At 53.1% G+C, this 10,981-nt stretch overlaps 4 protein-coding genes across 4 annotated transcripts; 2 read left to right on the forward strand and 2 right to left on the reverse strand.

Annotated features, from left to right (window-relative positions):
* Positions 1–119: 119 nt before the first annotated feature.
* On the reverse strand, positions 120–3,937 carry PV07_06512 (uncharacterized protein). Its single transcript, XM_016393498.1, has 2 exons — positions 3,697–3,937; positions 120–3,628 (listed from the first exon to the last, which is right to left on the reverse strand). The coding sequence occupies exon 2, from the start codon at positions 3,605–3,607 to the stop codon at positions 728–730; it is 2,880 nt and encodes a 959-aa protein (XP_016246917.1). The 5' UTR covers positions 3,608–3,628; positions 3,697–3,937; the 3' UTR covers positions 120–727.
* Positions 3,737–6,349, forward strand: PV07_06513 (2-methylcitrate dehydratase). Its single transcript, XM_016393499.1, has one exon. The coding sequence runs from the start codon at positions 4,305–4,307 to the stop codon at positions 5,961–5,963; it is 1,659 nt and encodes a 552-aa protein (XP_016246918.1). The 5' UTR covers positions 3,737–4,304; the 3' UTR covers positions 5,964–6,349.
* A 330-nt stretch (positions 6,350–6,679) lies between these two features.
* Positions 6,680–9,531, forward strand: PV07_06514 (uncharacterized protein). The gene is made up of 3 exons (XM_016393500.1): positions 6,680–7,512; positions 7,565–8,882; positions 8,973–9,531. The coding sequence occupies exons 1-3, from the start codon at positions 6,912–6,914 to the stop codon at positions 9,046–9,048; spliced, it is 1,995 nt and encodes a 664-aa protein (XP_016246919.1). The 5' UTR covers positions 6,680–6,911; the 3' UTR covers positions 9,049–9,531.
* PV07_06515 (uncharacterized protein) lies at positions 9,397–10,981 on the reverse strand. Its single transcript, XM_016393501.1, has 2 exons — positions 10,460–10,981; positions 9,397–10,405 (listed from the first exon to the last, which is right to left on the reverse strand). The coding sequence occupies exons 1-2, from the start codon at positions 10,849–10,851 to the stop codon at positions 9,586–9,588; spliced, it is 1,212 nt and encodes a 403-aa protein (XP_016246920.1). The 5' UTR covers positions 10,852–10,981; the 3' UTR covers positions 9,397–9,585.

The raw sequence follows: 10,981 nt of genomic DNA on the forward strand, positions 1-10,981 counted from the left end.
GGAGGGATGGGAGAGAGGGCAGGAATGAGACTGGCGTTTATGAAATCACTTGGGGTTCAGCAAAAGGCCGAGAAGATGTGGCTTCCAGGCAACTTCTCGCGGAAGGAGGCGACTTGATAGTAACTTATAATCAAAGCGGTCTCAGCCCTCCAGATGAAAGAGCAGCGGGGTTAATGGGTTCTGCCACAGTCTATGTAAGATAACTTCCAACTGCCTTCCGTCCGCGTCCCTTTATACCATCGGACCGCGGTCCTGGGACTTAGCGTAGCTGAATCACGATGTCCAGAACACCGGGCCGGCGTCGCTCGAGATTGCTGATGAGCCAATCATCAATACCGGATGAGGAAGCAAGGCCCGCCAAAGTGAGCATCTGTGAAATCAGGACGACACTAGGGCCCATGTCCTGGAGTCAATAGAGGCTCTTCTTTGTAAACTCCATGTGGGGGAATGCGGGGACAAGGTGGTAGCAGAGTCCTCGGTCGAACTGTGGCGAACAAGGAAGCGACATTTGGTCCGAGGTTGAAGCAGATCAGTGGCATGTCGCGTTGACAGTGTCGACTCGTATATCAGATGATCTAGTCCCAAGATTGTGTTTGTTCGCCAGTTCCGGTAGACAAGATGGCGCGCAGGGCTGTCGAGACCCGTATTGACAAGCTCCTCACGGTATGGCGCGCACCAACCTGACTCCGCAATCTCTGACTCGATATTATGCGTCTGCTTCAGGCGATCAATACGTTCCCTGCAGAGGCAGATCTCTCGAACTGCGACCCACAGCCAAGGTGAACCGACCATCAGGCATCACCCAGTTCTGTTGGGCCACCGACCAGTAACTCAAATCCTTGCGTGTCAGACTGAGGTTGACCACTTGTTCTGCACCCGCCTCAAGCTCAATCTTTGTGAAGTTGCGCAACACCCTCATCGGTGTTTCGATGATTTCATTCGTGGATGGTTCCTTTATCGCTGGAGGGAACGACACATACAATTGTACCACGGACTTTCCTTTGCGGCTTCCTGTGTTTGTAACACGCACTTGGACCTTGACGTGCTCTTCAAACAGAGCAGGGTTGCCTCCTTCGCCGCCTCCAGCAGCACTCGGCTCCTGAACAATGTCGTATCCATCAGGATATGGATACTTGCCCTGCTTTACTCTGTCCGCTCTAGATAGGTAGGGATAAACGAACTTTCGAATCTTCGTGAATGTGCTTGGGATGAGCGCGCTCTCAACAGGCGGTATGGTTTCGTCAAAGCTCGGCGGTGTCAGCGTTGCAGGCCTTGCAGAAGGGAGGGCCGATTTCGATTTCAGACTTGTAACAACCAGGTCAGAGAAGTCGAATGTGGTGAAAGACAATCCGTGACCGAAAGAATAACGGGGCTCAATGCCCGCCTTGTCAAAATGCCGATAATCGATGAACAAACCCTCCTTGAAATCCACCTGGGGGGTGATGGCGTTGGGATAATAAAGCACTGGAGCACCTGGTCCATAGTCCACAAGGGACTTGCCGACTGTGTAAGGAAGCCGTCCGGAAGCATCGGTTCGTCCGAACAGAACGTCAGCAAGGGAGTTTCCGCTTTCCTGACCAGGCAGATTCGCAAAGACAATGGCCTTGACGGATTGCAAATCAGCAAAGTCTTCGAGGATGACAGGACCAACAGAATGGATAATGACCACCACAGGGCCACCACATTCGTCGGCTACAGTGCGAATCAACTGACCTGCGCCCTTCTGGATCTCCAGGTCATTTCTGTCCGCACGTTGACGATTCCAGATGCGATGGCCTTCGCCCGCGTCTGCGTTGCCAAAGACCAGGCACAGGTGTTGTTCCCTGAGCGCCTTCCTCAAGTTGGACGACACCTTGTTGGTGAGAGAGCTGGTTATTTCGACCTCAGTCTTGTCGAAGCTCGAGTTCAGCGCTGTGAGCGGGTCGACGAGGTAAGTGAAATCTGTCGCACCGGAACCCCAACCCACAGCGAGGGTGCCTTGATTGCAAGCCCGATCCTCGCAGTAGTTAGGTCCCTTTCCAGGGCCGGCGTCCTCCCCAATAACGGCGACTCGCTTGGGGGTCTCGGTTCCCAACTCGGAAAGCGTAGGATTCAGCGGCAAGATTGAATCTTCGTTCTTTAGTAGGATGGTGCCCTCGCTTGCGACTTCTCGGGCTAATTGTCTGCTTTCATCATTCTCTGTCTCGACATATTTGTTAACGAGAACTTTTTCTTGTTTGCTATTGCTGCCAGCATGTGGATAGCCGTATTTATCCTGGGTCCATGAAGAAAAATTGGGTCCTTCAGAGGTCCAGGAGTCTTGTCCTAGCTGATACCATGCAGCAACGATTCGTGTGACCATATCGTTGAGCCTGGTCATGGGAAGAGAGCCATTGAGCACCGCGATTGTGAGCTGCTCACCGAAGAGTGACCTTCCATCCTGCCAATACAGTCCGTCACCGGGCATGGACATATCGAGGCCTGCGAGAGCGCTAGCAACACCGCTGCGCTGGGCCAACCAGTCCGACTGGACAAAGCCTTGGAAACCGAGCTCATCCTTCAAGAGACCATTCATCAACTTACTGTTCGCACAAGCGTAAGAGTTGTTGACCATCTGGTAGGAACACATGATGCTGGCCACTCCGGCTCTTACGCTCTCGGCAAAGGGCCAAGCGTAGAGTTCGTGCAGAGTGCGATCATCGATATTGGAAGAAAGAGCCTCCGGGAGACCCCACTCCAGAGGCCGACGGAAATGCTCTTGCTCGTTGCCGATATAGTGTTTGGCAGTTGCCATGACACCTTGTGATTGGATGCCTTGAATGGTCTCGTATGCCGCTATGCCTTGCACGACTGGATCGCTACCAAATCCTTCCCACGTTCTGCCGCCAGCTGGGTTTCGACCCAGTGGTCCCATTGCTGGGCCAAGAATAATATTGACGCCCTTGAGCCTTGCCTGACGTGCGTGAGCAGCGCCGCGGCGACGCATCAAGTCACGGTTCCAGGTGGCGCCCACCGTGATGCCAGCGGGAAAGGAGGTTGCATGGTCTGCAAATCGTATCCCCAGAGGTCCGTCCTGAAGACAGAGACCGGGGAAACCAGCACTCAGTGCAGGAGCAGTATTGCCCACACAAAGTCCCATTGCCCATCCTGTGCCCGTGGTGATATTGACCTTCTCCACGAGGCTCATACGCTCAACCAATTTCTGAGCCTTGTCGTAGCTGGCTTGCCATGATGGCAATGTCCCGCCTAGCGGTGTCGGGTACCATGGCGGAGACTGCCCATTGATCTGACCCTTAGTGTAGAACCAGTAGCCACCGCCACCAATGACCGAGACAATGACCGCTAATATGAGGACTGAGAAGGCAATATATTGCTTGGTGAGCTTGGGGCCGACGCAGAAGCGGCTGGCAACGGTATCGGAATATTTTCGTCGTCTGGGGGACGTGCCAGAAGCGGAGGAGCCTAGCAAAGCGACCTCGCTTGAGGAAGCGGCGTCGCTAGCTGATGGGCCGGAGCGCAGGGTGAAGGTCTGGGGTGCCTTGGGGTCTTCATCGGACAGGTCGCCTCCGTCGAGCTCTACCTCAGTGGCATTTTCAAGAGGCTGATACCGGACCTGCCTGGGTGGCATCGTTTTGCATTCCCTTTCCAACTGCTGGAAGCATTAGAAAGGCTGACGACGGGCCAATCAATCAAGGACAGGATAGACTCGGAACCTACAGCTAGCAAGAATCAGGGGCATTCAAGCGGGGCGGCGAGTAGGCGACGTCGAAGGGAACCACTTGCGATGGGCCGGCAATGGCCGAGGCAGTCGGAGCTCGATCGGGGACGCGGCACAGAAGCGATGCTGGGAATGGCGAGCGCAATAGGTCAATAGCAGTCTGGACGAAACGGAGGATGAGGAGAGGATGATGTAAAATAGATGACCGGAGTAGATAGCTGCTGTGCTAGTGAGTGAGGGACGTTGCAGAAGTCTAAGAAAAAGTTGTTGAGTGTGCTCGAGCTCTGACTTTTATTTTATTCCACTGCTCCCCCCATCGTCCCTGCCTTTCCACCCTCTTCACTTTCTTTGGCTCTCCTCTCTCAAGTCGGTGAGCAACTCGACCAAAGACCTGACCAGAACAGTCCTGTTGTGGCTCGGGGAACACAGAAGCCTGTCGCTGTCACTGCCTGTGTCGAGCATTGAGTGTTCGCTGGCTCGTCACCTCATCCCCGACATTTACGATTCTCACCCCACTCGGTCGACTGTTGTCGCACTGAGCTCTTCCACCGACTCCACGACTTCCCTAGTCTCGACCTGATCCTGCTGGATTAGCCTGTACCGAGCCATGCTGGTGTCCTCTGCATTCAAAAGAGCTCCAGTGCGAAGGTTGGCTGCTGGTGCTTTGGCTGTACGAGCACAAGCACCCTCCTCGGCAATCCGCTCAGCGCCCAGCTTGAGACTGCCTCGTCCTACCCCTGCCTTGACCTCCTCCTTCTCGACTTCGGCGAAGATGGCTTCCTCGGAGCCCCCCAAAGCCTCTAGTCAAACTTACGACCCTGAAATCACCGACATTGCATCCTACGTGCACAACTACAAGATTGACTCGGAACTTGCCCTCGATACCTCTCGCTATATCCTGCTCGACACGATTGGCTGTGGTCTGGAGGCCCTCCGCTTTCCTCAGTGCACAGCTATCCTAGGCCCTCTTGTTCCAGGATCCAGGATTCCTCATGGAACTCGAGTTCCAGGAACACCGTTTGAGCTGGATCCAGTGAACGGTGCTTTCAACATTGGCGCTATGATCAGGTGGCTGGATTATAATGACTGCTGGCTGGCTGCGGAATGGGGTCATCCATCGGACAATCTTGGTGCTATTCTTGCGGTTGCTGACTGGATGGCCCGGACAAACAGAGCTGGCGGCAAAGTCGGCAATGGCAAGATCCCCACCGTCCGAGATGTTTTGGAAGGCATGATTAAAGCCCATGAGATCCAAGGGTGCTTGGCTCTAGAAAACTCCTTCAACCGAGTCGGCTTGGACCATGTCGTCCTCGTGAAAGTGGCCTCGGCTGCCGTGGTCAGCAAGATGCTGGGTCTCGACGAGGGCCAGACGGCTGCTGTTGTCTCTCAAGCGTTTGTCGATGGACAGAGCTTGCGAACCTACCGACACTCACCCAATACCATGTCCCGCAAGTCGTGGGCTGCTGGAGATGCCTGCCAAAGAGCTGTAAACCTTGCATTCAAGGTCCTGCAAGGCCAGGCCGGCGTCCCCACGGTGCTGTCGGCTCCTGTCTGGGGTTTCTATGATGTTCTCTTCAAGGGCAAGAAGTTTGAGTTCCAGCGTCCTTATGGCTCCTACGTCATGGAGAACGTCTTGTTCAAGGTGTCGTACCCGGCCGAGTTCCACTCGCAGACCGCCGTCGAAGCTGCACAAAAGATCTACAAGATTCTTGCCGACATGGGCAAGTCAGCGAAGGACATCAAAGAGATTACCAACCGAACCCACGAAGCTTGCATCCGAATCATTGACAAGCAATTTAAGCCCATGGACAATTTCGCCGACCGAGACCACTGCGTTCAATATATGGTTTCCACCATGTTGTGCTTCAACCGTTTGGAAGCTACCGACTACGTTGACGGCAGCGAGGCCGCCACATCTCCTCTGGTAGAAGACCTTCGAAAGCGCATCAAGTGTGTTGAGGATCCTCAGTTCACCAAGGATTACCACGACCCTGCCTTGAGAACGATTTCCAATGCTCTGACCGTCACATTGAACGACGGAACGGTGCTGGATGAAGTCGTGGTGGAGGCACCACTTGGTCACCGTTTGCGAAGAGATGAGGCCAAGCCCGAGATTTTGGCCAAGTACAAGAGACATTTGAGCCACCACTTCCCAGAGGCCAAGATCAAGGAGCTTCTGGAGCTGGGCACTGATGCCTCGAAGCTGGACTCGATGGATGTTGACAAATACGTGGACCTATACGTCAAAGAGAAGATGGAGTGGTAGGTTGCTGAGCCAGTCTGCTAGGAGATTTGCACATTACAAAAAGGAGTGGTGTCTTGGAATCTAGCTGTCCATCAATCTGTTATTCTTTGGGTCGCCCAGAATGCTAGGTTATCCAATATATTCAATGTTGAAACACGAGCTCTGCGAGAGAGTCAAAGCGCAGCGTGATGGGCCAGTGACTGGCCTTACAAGCTTCTACCGAGGATGCCCTCCGCCGTCCGCCATCCTTCCACGACTTTAGGACTTTGGAATTGCAAAAAGCATGTTGTATACGAGCCATACTTGAGTATTCTTGTTTCAGGCCACAGACTCGTATCGGTACGTTTCGATCCGATCTGATCAAAGTCCCTTGAAAAGTCCCTTGAATCTAGAATGCTCTCCATAACTTCCCTCTAGGATGACTGACTGCTGTTTGCTCGACTAATGAAGCATTCCTACACCCAACCTCGAAGTTCACACTCGACCAACTCCCATCGCTGCAGTGTACTCCTCTCCAGCCCACATGATGCACAAGATTAGAAATTCCAAGATCCATATCGCTTTGTGACAAGCAGCAGCCACGGGCGTGAATGCAAACGGGTCGCTTAAAGCGGCGGGTTGACTATAAGCCAATATTGCTCCCACGTGACTGCGGCACGGACCTTTGGTTGCCCATCGAAACAAGTCGCTTTTGTTGATCTCTCCAAATCCGTCTTGAATATATCCCTTGCAATATCCGAACCACGGCGCAGAGCGGTCCTGTTTGCCTGCGGTGCGCAAGTTAATCCAGCACTCGTCCTCATCTCCTCTCTTCCAACCTGATCAGTCGCCTGAGGGCTCCGTGGATGGTCTCAATTGCCTGACTGTCCTTGCTCTTGTGTTGATAGTGTGAAGAAAAGCCACAGTCTTCACCGCGCCGCCTCACCTTCCCGCCGTCGTCCCCAAAACACACATTCGCCCGACCAGAAAATGGCTGTCGGTAGCACACCTCTCTCCCCTAAGTCACAACAAGACCTCAACATGGTCATGCCGATGCCTCCTCCTCTGCTGCATACTCGTTCCGGCAACGAGATGTACGACCGTCCTCAAACCCCCACAACTCCTGGAGGCGGTGTTGTTCATGGCTTCACCAGTCCTGCACAAACGCCTCAAGGCAGTCCAAGCAAGAAACAACTGCCTCCTGGAGCCAACGACCTGCCCAATGTGTTTGACAATGCCATGAAATTGGCTCCCACGTCGCCCACCAAGACGCAGCCGAAATCCCCAGCCAAACAAGGATTCTCTGCTGGTGACGAGAACATGAGTGAAGATCCCTTCGCAGATCCGCCTGCTCAGTATTATGGTCGCTCAGAGAGCCCCACGCGTCAATCCAACAAAGAGAATGCTCCCGCTAGTGGCCTGGCATATGGCAAAGGTGTCCAGCAGAACCATGCTGCCATCTCGCGACAAGAACAATACCGGACAGCTGACTCCAAGAAGACCATGACCACAACCAAAGGACTTACGGCCGAGGAGTTGCAAAAGTTGCAACTTCCCAAAGTGAAGCGTCTGGCAAATGTGACTCAATTGTGTAAGCGTATCTCAACGCTCCACAGTATGGGTCGGGCACTAATTTCTCCCAGACTTCCTTGACTACTATTTTGACTTGCTCTCGTACGTTCACAATCGTCAGTCCAGAGAAGCTGCCTTCAAAGCCTCGTTCCCTGCTCCACCTGAGACACCAAGAGAAGAGTTCGACACTGCACTCCACAAGTACCTTGGACGTGAGCGAGCCAACCTGCGCAAACGTCGCACTCGCCTCCGCCATGGAGACTTCCAAATCCTCACCCAAGTGGGCCAAGGTGGGTACGGGCAGGTCTATCTAGCCCAAAAGAAAGACACTCGAGAAGTCTGCGCACTTAAGGTCATGAGAAAGAAACTCCTCTTCAAACTGGATGAAGTGCGTCACATCTTGACTGAGCGAGACATCCTGACCGCCGCGAAATCCGAATGGCTTGTCAAGTTGCTCTACTCTTTCCAGGATGAAGAACAAATCTACCTGGCCATGGAGTATGTTCCTGGAGGTGACTTTCGAACTCTGCTCAACAACACCGGCGTTCTTCATAATCGCCATGCAAGATTCTACATTGCTGAGATGTTCTCCTGTGTCGACGCCTTGCACACACTGGGCTATATCCATCGCGACCTGAAACCAGAGAATTTCTTGATTGATGCCACCGGACATGTGAAGCTCACCGACTTTGGTCTCGCCGCCGGCATGCTTAGCCCTATCAAGATCGAAAGCATGCGCATCAAGCTCGAAGAAGTAGGAAACACGCCAGTTCCCTTTGGTATGCCGGCCGTCGAAGACCGGTCCGCCGATCAACGCCGCGAGGGTTACCGTTCCCTCCGTAAGAAGGACATCAACTACGCCAAGTCCATCGTCGGCTCACCCGACTACATGGCCCCAGAAGTGCTCAAGGGTGAAACATATGATTTCACCGTCGACTACTGGTCTTTGGGTTGCATGCTCTTCGAAGCCCTCGCAGGATACCCTCCGTTTGCTGGTGCCACCGTCGACGAAACTTGGCAGAACCTCAAACGTTGGCAGCGTGTGCTCCGAAAACCCATCTACGATGATCCCACCTATTTCCTGTCCAAGCGTACCTGGGACCTGATTACTCGCCTCGTTGCTGCCAAAGATCACCGATTCAAATCCATCTCCGAAATCCACAAGCATGAGTACTTCGCCGAAGTGGACTTCTCCAAGTTGAGAGAGCAGAAAGCGCCGTTTGTGCCGGAACTGGATTCGGAGACGGACGCTGGGTACTTTGACGATTTCTCGAATGAAGCGGATATGGCCAAGTACAAGGAGGTGCATGATAAACAGAGAGCACTGGAGGAGATGGCGGAGCGGGACGAAAAGATGGGCAAGGGTCTTTTTGTGGGATTCACATTCAGGTGCGTGGTGGTCTTCTTCCATTTTTAGCCATGCACATTTCAGCCAACTGCGGTGGTGGCAATATGCTAACTCATGATGTGATTGTCCAGACATCGCAAACCAGATGCCGAAGGAAGCCCGCGGAAGAGGATCGAGACCGAAGGCACATTCGGAACGATCTTCTGAGAAGGCGGCTGGAAGTTTCGGAGAGAGTCATAGACACGGCACCAGCAGCTATCCGCTCTATGCCAGCATGTCTGACCTCTTTTCTCCTTTGCCACTCGTCGATCTGTTTACGGTACGGTATGAAACATGGAAGAAAGATGCAATACGAGGATTTTTGTATGAGTGATAACACAGCGCTGGGCACTTGATGTTGAAAGGGTAACGGGGGTACGGTCGGAGCGATGAGAATGTGTTCATTTCGGTTTCGCTGGATTGGAATGAGGCTGGTGACTCACATGGTATCTCACCACGTTGTAATGTGAGAGTAGCGAAATGATAATGCAGCTTTGAATAAGACTGGACGAGCGGGTCGGCTATGGTTCAGCGAAGGGGAGTTTTGGAATGTCTCATTACCTCCCCAAATAGAAGCCCTTGTCTGCTGTCGACAACAAGCCGTGATACCAGTCAGAAATAAGCAACAACGCCGGCCTGCCGGTGTAGAACTGGACACGACGTCTGGCTTGCGATATCCAAAATCCCCAAATAATCGCATGGCGCTCATATTTCCGCGACCTCTGAATCGTCAACAAGGAAAATACCAGACGTGCTCCGGTGGTCTCGGTGGGCGCGTTCCTCGATCCTGCCAGAGAGCTCCTCAAACAACGTTTGGTCCCCCTCCACGTCGTAAGTGGTGAGTGACTTTGGCATCTCCAGCCTTCGAAGTTGGGGCAGCACGGCCAAGCGGCTGAAAGTTTGGAAATCCGTCTTTGCGTTCACACGACCTTGGCTGTCAATGTACCATTTTGGATGGCATGTCGGCGTGATTCTGAGTATCTCTAGGGGAGAACTTCTGCCAGCCCCTTCTTCCGTCTCTACTGGAGCCTCGTTGAGGGTCCTCCGTGCCACGTCGGCGGGAATGATCAATTCTCGGAGCCCCGGAAAGACCTGCAAGATATCGAACAAGTTATAGCTGTCTTCGCCCAGACCTCTCGACTCAGTCAACTCGAGACGCTGCACATAGTCGGCTCGCTGTTCACAGTGTAAGAAGACGTCAGCCCCGGTGAAGTGTGGACAATCCGGGAAAGTCAGTGTTTTCAAAGTCCGGGGCCAACATTCGATTAGCAAGTCCCACTCCGCCGAACGAAAACACATCACGTCGCTAGCATGGAGACGAGTCAAATTCGCTGGCCATCTCAAGCTTTCAACGGAATGAATATCGCGGTTGATTTGGAATCCCTTTGGCAGACTCAAAATTGTCAAGTGTTTAAGCTCGGCGATGGCATCGAGAAGATCAACCACGGGTATCGAGTAAGAATCTGCCGACAAATCTAGTTGACGCAAATTTACGCATTTAGACAACGGAGCCAACGATGCCACCCTACGGACAACGTCAGAATTTTGAGGGTTCCTTGAAAGCGTGAGAATGGCTCACGAGAAGGTGACTGCTGGAGGAGCCAAGACCTCCAACGACAATCTGGTTCGGAAGATGAGACGGGCTGTAAGACTGTTGGTGCTCTCGTATGCGAGTCGACTCATATCAAGATACTTAATCATATTTTTGAGACCAACCCGCGATCTTCGGGACCGTTGTGTAAGACATATCGTTCGAGCAAAGAGGTCGAAGTTGCGGCTGGAAAGCAGTGGCCGATGGTAGAGCTGGGGAACAGAAGCAGCATACCACGTGTGAGACACCAGACAACAAGCCCATAGTGATGTTTGGGCTTCATCGCCGTGGCCGGAAGCAACATGTTCCGTTATAAGGCGGACGACCTCAAGCGGGAGATGGACTTGTACGCCACGATATGTCGGGTCACCTATCTTCATCTGTGGCCTCGTCTTAGGGGTTTCGAGGGGGATGCGCGCTTGCTCGATAGTTTCCCTATGCTAGACAATGAATCTTGGATAGTCGAGTGTAGTCGAGGGATCCGTTGTTGTTTTTGAAGGGTCGTTGGAG

Source organism: Cladophialophora immunda, assembly GCF_000835495.1.
Source record: "Cladophialophora immunda strain CBS 83496 unplaced genomic scaffold supercont1.4, whole genome shotgun sequence".
Taxonomy (NCBI): domain Eukaryota; kingdom Fungi; phylum Ascomycota; class Eurotiomycetes; order Chaetothyriales; family Herpotrichiellaceae; genus Cladophialophora; species Cladophialophora immunda.

Coding starts and splice junctions, on each gene's coding strand:
- PV07_06512 (XM_016393498.1), bottom strand. CDS start 3,607: ATGCCACCCAGGCAGGTCCGGTATCAGCCTCTTGAAAATGCCACTGAG.
- PV07_06513 (XM_016393499.1), top strand. CDS start 4,305: ATGCTGGTGTCCTCTGCATTCAAAAGAGCTCCAGTGCGAAGGTTGGCT.
- PV07_06514 (XM_016393500.1), top strand. CDS start 6,912: ATGGCTGTCGGTAGCACACCTCTCTCCCCTAAGTCACAACAAGACCTC. Junction 7,513..7,564: donor GGCAAATGTGACTCAATTGT/GTAAGCGTATCT, acceptor AATTTCTCCCAG/ACTTCCTTGACTACTATTTT. Junction 8,883..8,972: donor TTTGTGGGATTCACATTCAG/GTGCGTGGTGGT, acceptor GTGATTGTCCAG/ACATCGCAAACCAGATGCCG.
- PV07_06515 (XM_016393501.1), bottom strand. CDS start 10,851: ATGAAGATAGGTGACCCGACATATCGTGGCGTACAAGTCCATCTCCCG. Junction 10,406..10,459: donor CCTCCAGCAGTCACCTTCTC/GTGAGCCATTCT, acceptor CGTTGTCCGTAG/GGTGGCATCGTTGGCTCCGT.